The sequence below is a fragment of the Brassica napus genome, chromosome C7, assembly GCF_020379485.1.
Source record: "Brassica napus cultivar Da-Ae chromosome C7, Da-Ae, whole genome shotgun sequence".
Taxonomy (NCBI): Eukaryota; Viridiplantae; Streptophyta; class Magnoliopsida; order Brassicales; family Brassicaceae; genus Brassica; species Brassica napus.
The window spans coordinates 19,982,770-19,997,645 of NC_063450.1; the positions used below are offsets into that span (position 1 = coordinate 19,982,770).

Genomic DNA, 14,876 nt, shown 5'->3' on the forward strand with positions numbered 1-14,876 from the left:
AGGAAAAAATCTATAGCTCGCCGGAATATCCCAATTCAATCATTTTCAACAAAATGGAATTATCTGTACTACAAGGTTAAAATTATATATAAACTGTAAAAAATATATAAAGAGGAGAGGTTGGAAGAGGAAAAGAAGAAGCTGGCCTTGAAGAAGGACAGGGTCTTTGATTTTGTTGGTGGATATTATCAGGAAAAGATATGAAACTAAGTAAACAAAGTTACAACATCTCTGTGATACCCTCTCACGATCAACATCCTTGGAACATTCTCCACCAGCAAATCCATATACTCCATGTAGAAATACGCCGGGTGGTTCAACGGAGGCGGCGGGAGACTCACCAGAACCACCGCTGCCATCCTCGAGTAACTGAGTATGGTCGAGTTCAGTTTCAGCATTGTATACAGAAACTTATCCACTTGTTGCTCATTCACCACCATCGCTTTCCCATTCGCCAACCGAGGAGTCGAACCTTGACTCTTTATCTCTCCCAAGTAATCTGAGATTCGTCTCTGTGCAGCATCAAACGCTTCCAACGAATCTTCTTTGCTGTTTCCTTCTGATCTTATGTCCCATGATTTCATCGTCACCACGATTACTTCTGCTTGCATTCTCAGGTCGTAGAGGAACTTCTTCACGTCGGCTTTTAGTGCTTCGGCGTCTGAATCCTCTTCAGCTATGCAGAAGAGTTGGATCTTGCAGCTCTCGAAGCTTTCTTTTGTCAGAAGAAGCTGCGAGAGGAGAAGCATGAGACCACCGTCTCTCACAATCCAGTACAAGTCGATTGTTCCGTACTGTCTTTGGTACTCGTTTGGCCATTCGTCTAACCCTTTGATGATGACAACTGCTTTGTTTGCTGTTATGCAGTCGTTGATTATCCCAACGAATGTGGATGGAATCTCTGTTAGATTTTCTCGCCGCCAGATCTCAGGGTAACGCATTACCACGATGTTGGGTTTGAGATTCCCGAGTCCCATCGTCTGGATGATCCCACGGAACCCTTCGGTCATGTTTGGGGCTACAACGATTTCAGCTACACCTTCACAACGCTTATACTCTATGTACGTGGCTAGTTTGTTGCAGGCTTCCTTTGCCTCTTCAGCACATTCATAGTAATCACCATCTAATATGTCGACAAAGATAGACATTCCACGACCTTTTTTCTTCATACAATTGGCAAAATCAGCCAGTTTAGGGTGGCACGGAACATTCTCTGGGAGCTGTCCCCATGGTCTGCAGAAAACAAGAGGGATTGGATACCAGTTCTTGGGGTGCACTTGATTCGCTGCAATTAGGAGAGAAGACAAAGCATGAGAAAAGCTTAGATAAATGGACCATCTCATATTAGATAAGGCAGGTTCGGTGTAACAACACATAGAGAATGTAATTATGTAACCTTACCTCCGAGTGACCTGAGACTACGAAGAGCCAGCTGAAAATATGCACTCTTGAAACCATCTCCCCAGTCCCCGGCCTTCCCTTTTAGCCCAACGTATTTGTATATAAGACTTGCAAGAGCGATGGCAACCACAGTGAATGACCAAGAAATCAAGAACATGATCACTGCAACCGTAGAGGAAAAAAAACAAAGGAAAAATCAACAAGAGTCTTCACAATAAGACATCTCAAGCTTCAGGTGTGATAAGACAGTCGGTAGAATCAATTAGAATTTTGTTTTATAGGAATGGACTACAAGACTGCGCAGAAGGCATCTTCTCGAGCGAGTATTTTAAAAACTCATACCTATGCAAAGTGCGGCTCCGACAAAGGAAAGGCTCCAATGATGATATTTCCACCGTGGACGCCAACTTGGAGCATCAAGAATATCGAGCAGGAAACAAGACAAGTTTACTCCCGAATAGCATAAAAGATAGAACATAGTCACAGTCGGTGTGATAAGATCCAGATTTCCGATAACAACACATCCGATGCAGATCAATGCAGTGAAAAGCGTAGCTATGTGAGGTTCACTCGTATCTGCAACTTTGAAATAATTCAGGATGGGGAGTATATCATCATTTGCTATAGCGGCAAGTAACCTAGGGGCCCCTGTCAAACTCTGGAGAGCAGCCCCTAAGGTTGAAAGGATGATCCCAACATGAACAATGACAGGCCACGGCCAAGCAACTGTAGCAGTAAGTAGCCTGCAATGGTGGAAAATAATTCATTGCATGTATACTCCATGATATAAGCTAGGCGTTCAAGTGCTAAAAGAACAAGTCTCAGCGAGCAGTATCAAACATAAATATTCTACCCTGACATAAACTAAGAAAATTATAGCTTTTGTAGGCCCCTAATGAATTTGCGTAGAATATTCAGAACTTGAATTCCTTACTAGTTTCTTTCAAATCATGATAAAAATAAGAAACTGCAAGCGATAAGTGGGTTTTTATTTTCTCCAGGACACTTAACAAGATATAACAGATCAGCTGTAGAACATAAAAAAAGTAACCACGCGAGGAGTAACAACGTTACCTATCAGTCAAAAGTTTGTCACGGGTCGCAACAGCTCCAAAAAACAACACAGAGATCACATACAGTGAGGTAGTAGTCAGAGTGGCAGCCAACGTTCCAACAGGAATTGATCTTTGTGTATCTTTCAGTGAAGCTGATCGATTTGAACCAGCCATTATTCCTGTTACAGCAGGGAAAAATAGACCCACCAAATCACTGAAAATAAAACAAACAAAGAGAAGTATAAATAAATTTCAGACTAAAAACTGAGCAAATAAACTTAAAACCAAAACTAGAGTTTTACAATCATAGGCAACACTATTTCTGAAAGTGACTCACTTGAAACTCCAGTATGTGCCTCCAGTTGGATCAGGAATTCCCGCATTATTTGTCATCTGATAAGCAGAACTCCAGTTATCTCTAAAACTTTTAAAACGCAAGCCCGTAATTCCAGCTGGTCCGATCATAACAGGGTAACAAAGTGAAGGTTAAAAATTTGGGGAAAAAATGAATCTATTTCCAACAATATTCAGAAACGGCTTACTGTCAGGATCATCTGTCTTTGCCAAAAATATCCCGATGAATATGCAGAATATAGAGAGCAAAACCGGTATTAGGAACGCAGGTGCAACCCGATTAATCATCTGAACGCCGCCAAACACAATGAAGCATAGAAGGATAGTCACAACAATTCCATAAATCTGCAAGTCATGTGAGTTTGGGCTTTGTATTGGTTCTGCAACTGCTGTTCCATTAACCTTCGTGATAGTTTCTGCCATTAGAAATAAGGCACAGCTAAGTGACTAAATGCGAGTAATTGGCTATAGATTATGTCCTCAGGGAAAACAAGTAAACGTTTTTGTTAAATAGAACTCAGAAGTTGGTAGGCAAGAATATCGTTCTTGCAAATCCTGTTTTGCATATACGCTTTGCCACTTCCAACAATTGATGAAACAAGTCTTTCGAGTCAAGACTAGCATGATAAAGTGGTGACAAAAACTGACAGATTACTAAAGGGTTATATGTCCTAGAAGCCCTTTGGTTTGGTTCCAGGTTTCAATTCTTACAAGTTCCACAGTAATACCTCTAAAAATCCCAGCAGCCGGAAATGCTTTTAGAAAAGTCTCCACAGCACCCAAAACGTACCTACAGTTATAAGGAGGAAATAATATAAAGTAGTTACTAAAAGCAACTTGGAGGCCATGTGAAACTGAAGAGAGCACCAGCAACTCAAAAGAATGGGTGTTGGGCTTAAGACTTTCTGCAAGAGAGTTTCCTTCAAAGGATCCAGAATTTACACTTACAGAGCTCCAGCAACTGCGTTGCCAAGGAAGAAGCATAAACCTATGCTAATCCCAACCTCCGGACCAAGAGCACGACCAATGAGGTAATATGGTCCACCACCCTGGAAGTAATGCAAAAATTAATTACAGAATTAACTTGAAGTCCTGACTATTGTTCATCACACAAGAAAGAGAAAAGTAATAGGGGTGCCAACTATGGACCAGAAACCCAACGCACGGAAGGCTACTTATAACTATAGTTAAAGAAAATTCAAAACAGAAAAATTAAGAATTACCTTCATTGCGCCATTTGTCGCAATAGCACTCAAAGATATCGTCGTCAAGAATGTACATAATCCACAGAGCAATACCAATACTAGGCTTTGTCCAATACCAGCCATGCCAACAATCCTGAAAACTGAACAGCTTAAGACCAGCCATGATGACTTTGCAGACTGGTGTACAACATCAAGGACTTTGCAGTCTTACCATGTGAAACGGATGTAGTATATAATTCCTAATATGTTTTGTAAGCAGGGAACGAAAACTCCCATCATTGTACCCATCTTGAGAGCAGGCTACAAGAAACATGCAGATATAGTAACATCGTGAAAAACCATAAATGCAGCGATGGATGAAAACCGCCAGACTATATTACCTAAGAAAACATTAATTTCGCAGCACCATAATAGACAGAGTCAACAACAGAACAATGAAGGATATTTTCAGACGAAGGAAAACAATCTAATCACCCTGAAACAATGATTGCTAAACACAGAGCAGTTAAACAAACAGATAAAGGAACGCGACCTTTGCAATCTAACAGATTAAACTTCAATACAGAAAATGTTCACCCATCTACGTTTAAAATTGTATAACAAAGGAGAGAAAACTGGAGGAGACAAGGGGTAATTCTAGTGCATGACACTTGAACTCCTGGCGTGCCCCTGCACCGCCAGTGTTAGAGAGGTATTAACTTTTTGAGTTATTTTCGGTTATTCTCTCATATCGCTCTCTTCACTAAGCCTGATGTGACTCGACAGTTATGTTCTAAGAGAAAACAAGAGAAGCGCTTGGCTGGAACAGCCTGGCAGAGATGATCGAATGCATGATTTACAAATAAGTGAGAAGCTAATGGGAAAATGAAGATACCTTTGGGTGCCCTTGCGTGATAGAGATATCCTCCCCATCCCTAGGGCTAGATGGTGCCGCAACTTGCTCCCCCGTCATACTGAAGGACATATTCATCACATATAAAATTAAGAGAATGTGTTTCTCAAAGAAAAACACATACACAATACGCATTTACACATCAGGGTGATGAAAGCACATCAATGCTATTAGAATCATGAACTGTATACATAGTCAAGGGCAGGAAGCTTGTATCTTCCATTGATATAATTTAGACCAAAAAGATCACGCTGAAAGAAAGACACCGTTTCAAGTATTTCTAGCTACCACTTAATGCAGTCAATAAAGTCTTTTTTTTTTTATCTTTCTGATGTACATTTCTACATGTAGATATCAAAATCAAGATCAAATGTACCTCTTCAAACCAAGAATGTTGACAAGAGAATCAAAACCAAATAATTCGAGCTTGGACTCCTTCTGATGGCCATTGACACCATCTTCTGGTCTTGGAACCTCCCTTGCACCAGCGCCCAACTCTCCTGGCGTAACTACTTTTATGTCCCTGTCAAAAAACCTACAAATGTGAGACACTCACGAGGCACAACTCCGATACAAGCAAATTCTCAGTAACATGTCTACTGATCACGAGATCTTCATAAACGAAAAGAGCTTCACATCCTAAAAACACACACTTCAGGAAGGGATCCGATTATGAAATTACTTGAGAGTGGGAGAGGAGGAAGATCCAGGTTCGACTGAGGACATTTCGATAACCGCCCTATCGTGCGCCACCACCGGCCTGTATCTTCCTCCGCCGAGACGCGGGAAGTCCTCTTCGCCGGCTTCTTCAATGTCTCCACTATCCATTTCTCCGGAAGAATCTGGACAGATCTCTTCCTCCTCCTTTCAACAATGAGAAGGATATCTCGTCGGAATTAGAGATCGGAGAGTTTGAAATCTGACGAAAAAGTGAGATCGAGGACTCGTCAAATTAACGGAAAGAAAAAAATATTATAAACTGAGGAAATTAACAATAAAGGGTTAAAATATATAATTTGGGCTTCTTGGGTCAAGCTGAAATGTCCAATTCCTTAGCATAATAGTCTTGGTCACTTCTAGATTTTCTTCTTCTTTTAATTTAACTTTTTATTTAACACTAACAAACTACTTTATGTTATGAAATAACTTATAATTTATAGTATCGGGAAATTTAAATAAGAGTAGAATTCAATACCCGTAGGAAGCAAATAACACTTAATATGAGAGAAAAAGTTTATTATAAGGAAGAAGAAGAAGATGTAATTGTGTACAAAAGAGTGAGATGAGTGATGGTATTTATAGTGAGCAACAATACATAAAATATCAAAGATGGTGCTTGATTTGGTAAATGAGTGGGTGATCATAGTGCTTGATGAGTAGATGATCATAGTGCTTGATGAGTAGATGATCATAGTGCTTGAGTTGGTAAAGGAGTGGAGGATCATTTCAAAGTTTATCTTATAACACTCCCCCTTGATCATCCATCTTGTATTAAGTTTCGTAACACTCTCCTTGGGGACCGGTGTCACTCTCCGCTCTCGCTTAACGTCTTTGTTGCCTCGTTAAAAACCTTTCTAGGAAAACCCAATGGGAAAAACCATAGTTAGGTAAAAAGAGTACAACTACGTAAGCTCCCCCTCGATTGAGCAGTCATAGATCCTTCTGATGACGCATTCCAATGTTATGGACATGTTTTCTGAATACCGAAGTAGGGAGTGATTTTGTGAAGAGGTCGGCTGCATTGTCGCATGATCGGACATATCTTACTTCAATCTCTTTCTTCTTCTCGAGCTCTTGAGTGTATGAGAAGAACTTTGGATGTATATGTTTTGTTCTATCACTTTTGATATATCCTTCCTTCGTTTGAGCAACACATGCTGCATTGTCTTCATATAGAATAGTTGGCCCCGTACTTTTGTCAATCCCACTACTTGAACAAATGTGTTGGCTTATTGATCTTAGCCATACACATTCTTTACTTGCTTCATGGAGTGCGATGATCTCAGCATGATTTGAAGAGGTAGCCACAAGCGTTTGTTTCTGAGAACGCCAAGATATAGCAGTGCCTCCGATCGTAAAAACATATCCTGTTTGCGATCGGGCTTTGTGTGGATCTGAAAGATATCCTGCATCTGCAAAACCAACCATTTGACCATTTGAATCTTTAGGGTAAAATAAGCCTAAATCAATAGTCCCTTGTAGGTAACGAAAGACATGTTTAATTCCATTCCAATGTCTTCGTGTTGGAGATGAGCTAAATCTTGCTAGAAGATTAACAGTGAATGATATATCAGGCCGTGTACAATTTGCAAGGTACATCAACGCTCCAATTGCACTTAGATATGGTACTTCCGGACCAAGTATCTCTTCTTTTTCCTCAGGTGGTCGAAATGGATCACTTTCAATGTTAAGTGATCTAACGACCATTGGGGTGCTAAGAGGAGTTGATTTATCCATGTTAAATCGTTTCAACACTCTTTTAGTGTATGTGGATTGATGCACAAATATACCATTTTGTGAATGTTCTATTTGTAGGCCAAGACAATACTGTGTCTGTCCAAGATCTTTCATCTCAAATTCTCCTTTGAGATAGTCTGATGCCTTTTGTATTTCTTTTTGAGTTCCAATAATATTTAGATCATCAACATATACCGCGATTATCACAAATCCGGATGTTGTTTTCTTGATGAAAACACATGGGCATATAGGATCATTCACATATCCTTCTTTTGTTAAATGTTCACTGAGACGATTGTACCACATACGTCCAGATTGTTTTAACCCATATAATGATCTTTGCAATTTTATTGCACATAACTCTTTAGGTTTGGAACTTAATGCTTCTGGCATTTTAAATCCATCAGGGATTTTCATGTAGATATCAGTATCTAATGATCCGTATAGATAAGCTGTAACAACATCCATGAGACGCATCTCAAGATTTTTATCAGCGGCTAGACTCATCAGGAATCTAAATGTGATCGCATCCATTACAGGAGAATATGTTTCCTCATAATCAATACCAGGTCTTTGAGAAAATCCTTGGGCTACAAGGCGAGCTTTATACCTTGTAATCTCATTTTTCTCATTTCGTTTTCGAACGAAAATCCATCTGTACCCAACTGGTCTCACATCTTCAGGTGTGAGTACAATAGATCCAAACACTTTTCGTTTGTTAAGCGAATCAAGTTCGATTTGTATTGCTTCTTTCCATTTATTCCAATCATGTCTCTTTTGACATTCATATATGGATTTCGGTTCTGGATCATCGGTATCTTCATTTACCTCACTTGACACGATATATGAGAAAGCATCATCAAGGTCATTTTGTTCATTTCTATTCCATATCCTTTTATTATGGATGTAATTAATAGAAATCTCATGATTATCTTTCGATTCATGATGCTCTGATTCATCAGAGTCCTTATCATTTATTTCTTCCAAAATATTTTCTGCTATTTTGGGTGCATCATATATTTCAGCTTTCTTCTGTTTCCTAGGATTCTTATCCTTAGAACCAGCAGGTCTACCACGCTTCAGGCGTGTTTTTGGCTCTCGTGTGTCATCCTCCTTTTCTTGTTCATTTGGCATTTTGATACGAGCAGGAGCATTTGCAGCTGGTATATGAGATTTAGTTACCGTCTTGGTATCTGCAAATGCATCAGGTAGCTGGTTAGCTATACTCTGTAAATGCATAATTCGTCGAACTTCTAGTTCTGACTCTTTAGAAGGAGGATCAAGATATAACAATGATGGTACACTCCATTTTATATCACTTCCAACATTTTTGTTTTCTCCCCCTAGAACTGGGAATACATTTTCGTCAAAATGACAATCAGCAAAACGTGCTGTAAAGACGTCACCAGTCTGTGGTTCTAGGTATCTTATAATTGATGGAGAATCACAACCAACATATATTCCCAACCTTCTTTGTGGTCCCATCTTTGTTCGTTGTGGTGGTGCTACAGGCACATATACCGCACAACCAAAGATTCTAAAGTGGGAAATGTTTGGTTCTCGACCAAACGCTAACTGTAGTGGAGAATACTTATGGTATGCACTCGGTCTGATCCGAATGAGTGCTTCTGCATGCAAAATGGCATGTCCCCATACAGAGGTTGGAAGTTTTGATCTCATGATCAATGGTCTTGCAATCAATTGCAGACGCTTAATTAAAGATTCAGCCAAACCATTTTGCGTATGAACATGAGCAACCGAATGTTCAACTTCAATTCCCATTACCATACAATAGTCATTGAATGCTTGGGATGTGAATTCACCAGCGTTGTCTAGTCTAACTCTTTTAATAGTATAATCAGGAAACTGTGCTCGCAGTTTGATTATCTGAGTTAGAAATCTCGCAAATGCCACATTTCGAGATGATAATAGACAAACGTGTGACCATCTACTGGATGCGTCAATTAATACCATAAAATAGTGGAATGGTCCACATGGTGGATGTATCGGTCCACATATATCACCTTGAATTCTTTCAAGGAACTTTGGTGATTCTTTATCGATTTTGGTTGGCGATGGCCTTACGATCAATTTTCCTAGAGAACATGCAACACATGTCATTTTATTCCCTTGAGAAATCTCCTGGATTTTCAATGGATGACCATGTGAACTTTCTATGATTTTACGCATCATTGTAGTGCCTGGGTGGCCAAGGCGATCATGCCATAACGTGAACTCTTCTGGGTTCCGTTTTACTACAAGATTTGATTCGATCTCATCGATATAAGTATGATGTAATCCCGAAGGAAGTTCTGGAAACTTTTCCAATATGTGTTTTCTGCCACATTTTTCAGAAATTACATACATGTATTTCTTTCCATCCTCAGTTGCAGACTGAGTATCATATCCGTGAAGATATATGTCTTTAAAACTCAACAAATTCCTTTTAGAACTCGGAGAGTATAAAGCATTATTTATGGAAAATTTTGTTCCATTCGGCAAAGTAAAGTTTGCTTTACCAGTTCCTTCAATCACGTCTGCAGGACCTGATATTGTATTGACGACAATTCTTGTCGGTTTTATATCAGAGAAATATCTCTTTTGTCTCAGAATAGTGTGCGTTGTTCCACTATCTGGTATGCATATTTCACGAATCCGTTTCTTGGATTTTGCTCCATTAGTATTTTGATCCATTTCTGAAATTATCATAAACATTAAATAAAAGTGAAACGTGAAATTTATTCATTGATTATATAAAGAAAACACACAATAATTATACAAATATTGTTGTTAAAACAACATTATTCTTTGAAAACATAATTATTATACATTACAAATGAGGACTATTCAGCAGTCTTATTAGAAACATTTCCGTACTCTTCAAGAGTATTCTAGTCCAGCTCATTTGCGAAATCAGAGGATTCAAGGTATGAGGTCCCTTCAACGTTTTCCGTGAGGTTCACCTCTTTAGCCTTTCCTTTTATGGATTCTTGATATAACTTGCACAAATGTGGGGGAGTACGACAGGTACGGGACCAATGTCCTTTACATCCACATCTGTAACATACAGTCTCACTTTTCTTTGTGGTATCCTCTTCGGTTTCTTTGCCTTTATGAGGTTGTTCAGATCTAACCCATTTGTTAGATCTAATACTTTTAGGATAGTAAGGCTTTCCACGTTTGTTGTTGAAACGCCGACCACGACCTCGATTGGTATGGTTTCTCCTTCCCGAATATTCTACCGCCGTAGCATTCACTTCGGGAAATGCCTTGGCTCCCGTGGGTCGGGAATTATGGTTTTTGATTAGTAACTCATCGTTCTTTTCAGCCAACATGAGTGTTACCATCAATTCAGAAAATTTGGTGTACCCACATTTTCTGTAAATTCGGGATAAGACGTTGTGTTCTTTGTGGAAGGTATTGTATGTCTTGTCAAGCATTTCTGCTTCGGTGACAGGGTTACCACAATATTTTAATTGTGCAACTATCCTCAAGATAGTGGAATTGTAATCTCTAACCCTTTGGAAATCCTGAAACCTCAGGGTTTTCCACTCTTCAAGAGCGTGAGGGAGATTGATTTCCTTTTGATTATCGAATCTGTCTTTCAAGGCTTGCCATAGTACAGCTGGGTCCTCAACGTCTCCATAGTCGTGAGTTAGATTCTCATCTAAGTGCTTCTTCAGGAAGATTATCGCCTCGGCTATATGCTCGGGTGGCGATTTGTTACCGACTTTTATAGCTTCAGATATCTTTTTTATTACAAGATAAGGTTTCACATTTGTGACCCATCTGACATAGTTTTCGCCGGTTACTTTTAGAGCCGGGAACTGGAGTTTCTCGATGTTTGCCATTTGTATTTCTAAAACACAAAATAGTAATTTTATTAGAACTTCATAATTTAAAAACCGTTTACATTAATCATACAAGCAATTACAAGGAGAAGCGATGTAAATAAAATTAAACCGATATTCATCTTAAATTCACTCGGAGTAAATTCTCCAACGAATGAACCATAAATAGAAACACAAATAAAAATGGCACATAAAAACAAAAGTGCGCGAATCATCTTTCTTGAAATGAAAAATCGGAGGAGAGCGATTTGAAATTTTTGAGAGAAGATGAAATGTTTTGGATGATGAAATGGAGTGAAAATGAGTTGTATTTATAGATGAAAATTACTGTTCATGACCGTTGGAGAAAGGGGAAATTTTTGAAAAATTTTCTTTGTGACCGTTGGGGTTAAATCGAGTGCACCAAAAATTAGTCTGAAAATATCGTATTAAACGGTCAATCAAATCTATAAAATTTCATAAAAGTGAAAAATTATGACAATGAAATATTTATGTTATATGACAACAAATCATGCGACGGCTCAGCCGATCAATGCAGAATAATAAATAAATTATACGGCGGCTCGGCCGACCAATTAATAATAAACAGAATATAAGGCGGCTCAGCCGACCAATAAATAATAAACAGGATATAAGGCGGCTCGGCCGACCAATAAATAATAAACAGGATATAAGGCGGCTCGGCCGACCAATAAATAATAAACAGGATATAAGGCGGCTCAGCCGACCAATAAATAAATTAAATTACTAGTAAATAATATAGGCGGTATTCCGGCCATTATAACATGATATAAATAATAGTAGAGGCGGTATACCGACCATTATAACAGGGTATAAATGATACAAATAAATTTTACCAAATCGCAGAGTGATCGTGCTGATAACGTGTTATGAAATAACTTATAATTTATAGTATCGGGAAATTTAAATAAGAGTAGAATTCAATACCCGTAGGAAGCAAATAACACTTAATATGAGAGAAAGAGTTTATTATAAGGAAGAAGAAGAAGATGTAATTGTGTACAAAAGAGTGAGATGAGTGATGGTATTTATAGTGAGCAACAATACATAAAATATCAAAGATGGTGCTTGATTTGGTAAATGAGTGGGTGATCATAGTGCTTGATGAGTAGATGATCATAGTGCTTGATGAGTAGATGATCATAGTGCTTGAGTTGGTAAAGGAGTGGAGGATCATTTCAAAGTTTATCTTATAACACTTTAATCATTTTCCACTTTAATAAACCAACTTAAGTAATATAATTACGTTCATCAAAACTATATTAAAAGCTCTAATTCTAGAGCTCTGAGGGTGTCCACATCAGATTGGAAATTCGTCCAATCAGGTTTTAACGTTTTGCCACGTAATCAAATGATTTCAGATATTGGATTTAACTTTTTTAACGAGCCGGCAATTTAATCTTAATGGCCCAGTAAGCCCATTTTGTAGAAGGCATTGTCACCTTAATCTTCACCGAAGCGAGACGCGAGATCTGCTTTTTCATTTTGTCCAAACCCTAAATTTCGTGAACCCTTTGCTCTTCTCCTTCTTCTTCTTTGTTTCTGTTTCACAAATCTGTTGATCAATCAATACACTTTCCACTTCTTTTTTCCCTTTAATCTCATTTATGTCTTCCTTTCGCCTTCCCCCTCTAAGACTCTTTATAAGACTCTTCTTTTTTACAGATTTGTTACATACAAAGATATACTCTCAACCGATGAATTCCATCAGCAAATCCCCTGTTTCCGGCGATCTTACCTCGAAAACAGATGGTTTGTAATTTTCCTCCTTTCACCGTAAACACATCTTCAGAAGCTTAATTTAGTGTTTTTCTTCCAGATTTTTTTCCCGGAAGCTTCTTAGAGGTGTCAGACGTCGGCAGCCATGGCGATTATCGAGCACCAACGTTCAGAAGATTATGACCCAGCCATTTGTAACAAAACTTGGATCTTCTCTATTTCATATAGTTGTTGTTTGACTACTTTTGTCTCTCTCTATTCATTGACATAATTCAGTTTTGTTGTGGTTTCAATGCATCTAGAACTTGATTTTCTTCAAAATGGAAGCTTAGAACCACTGATTTTAGGATTGTGGTACATGCTCTGATTCATGCTCTATCCATTTAGTATTTGTGAAGTAGAAAGCTCAGATCCAGATTTGGCTATTTGAGCAGAAATGAGGATACAGAAGAATTAATGTAAGCAATCATATTTTCTTCTGTGCTACACATTTTCCAGCGACTAATCTGTTGTTAATGACATAAGTATGAACTATGTAGTTCCTCAGTTAGTTGTCTTGGAAAATCGAGTTTGAATACATCAACACTATGACTAACTCTCTAATTCAGTTTTTAGAAAAGAATGGGTCAGTTACTTAATTTCACTTTCTTACGGTAGGACTCCTACCTTGCCAGGTCTGTCAAAAAAATTCAAGGATTGATTGTTTCAATTTTTTTTTGGATTGTTTATATTTACTATGTTGGCGTTTGGATCTAGAGAGAACATTGATCCTTCTGAATACCAAGATTCTTTGCTATATTAACTCTAATCTGTATTTTGTCGGTTCCATAATGTGTTCAGTTGTTTCCATTGATTAAACATTTAGGCTGTCAAAAGACTTTTCATCTGGCTACTGTGAAAGGTTAGATGAATAGATTTTTTGTCTGTTATTATTTTTTTTTCATTAAAATTTCTACTTAAATTATGTTGTGTTAAGGTTGGACTTTTTGTGATCCCTAGGAAATATTTCTGTGAGACTTTCGTAAAGGAGCATCTTAAGGAACCAATATATTGCTACTTGCTGTGAGTGGCTCCTTTCACTTTGAAGGTTCTTTTATAACTTAGCTTTTGATCTTGAAAGGCACACTGACGTTGAATTTGAACGGAAAAACAGGTTAGAAAATCTATGGGACAATGCTGCAGATGCAGAAGAAGACACTTTATGTTGCTAAGGCTGAAAAGTGCAAAGTTGGCTATGAGAAGAACATGAGAAACTACAACATATTATCTGGTAAAACAAGTGTCAATCGAGTTTCAGTTTATATATTGGTTATTATTTGAGTCGTTGACCATATCTGATTTGTTGTTACTCTAATGAAGAAGGTCGAAAGGAAGATGAGGCCTTCTACCAATACAAATCTAGAACGACCGTCATACTCCTCCTGCCATGTTCAGGCTGCATGTTTCCTCTTCTATGTGACTCTTGATTTCCTAAGCTTTCATTCATGTTCTTGTGTTACAGTAATAACTCTCCTTATCCAAATGTTTCATGTGTTGCTTTTCAAGTTTAACTTAAAAGCTTTCTTCGCATATACCTTATTTAATATTATACCTTAAAAAAAAAACCATATGTTAAATGCTTACAAAAATCTCACAAAAATTATATTACGGAGGAATTCAATGCAGCAAAATTAGTTACAGATCTAAAGATTACTTGGCAAACAAGTTACTAATCAAACCAATGTAAGAAAACAAGAAAAGGACCCAAATCTAATAACATAATTTACCAAAACAAATTAACCTTACCGTCATATAGTTAATTCATTACAAATTTACGGTATCTTTTTATTTACGGTACTTATTAGTAAATTTTTTAATTTATATTATGAAAATTAATCTGTAACATTTTTTTTGCCAACTAATCAGTAATATTTATTTCAAA

At 37.9% G+C, this 14,876-nt stretch overlaps 2 protein-coding genes across 2 annotated transcripts; both read right to left on the reverse strand.

Moving 5' to 3' along the window:
• Positions 1-26: 26 nt before the first annotated feature.
• LOC106436401 (cation-chloride cotransporter 1) lies at positions 27-5,883 on the reverse strand. Its single transcript, XM_013877368.3, has 13 exons — positions 5,590-5,883; positions 5,284-5,430; positions 4,890-4,968; positions 4,227-4,315; positions 4,034-4,148; positions 3,759-3,859; positions 3,539-3,600; positions 2,999-3,226; positions 2,794-2,908; positions 2,476-2,670; positions 1,744-2,144; positions 1,402-1,563; positions 27-1,285 (listed from the first exon to the last, which is right to left on the reverse strand). The coding sequence occupies exons 1-13, from the start codon at positions 5,733-5,735 to the stop codon at positions 207-209; spliced, it is 2,919 nt and encodes a 972-aa protein (XP_013732822.1). The 5' UTR covers positions 5,736-5,883; the 3' UTR covers positions 27-206.
• Positions 5,884-10,255: 4,372 nt separating this feature from the next.
• LOC125590238 lies at positions 10,256-11,215 on the reverse strand. Its single transcript, XM_048763597.1, has one exon. It carries the CDS (start codon positions 11,213-11,215, stop codon positions 10,256-10,258), a length of 960 nt encoding a protein of 319 aa, XP_048619554.1.
• Between the last annotated feature and the right edge of the window lie 3,661 nt (positions 11,216-14,876).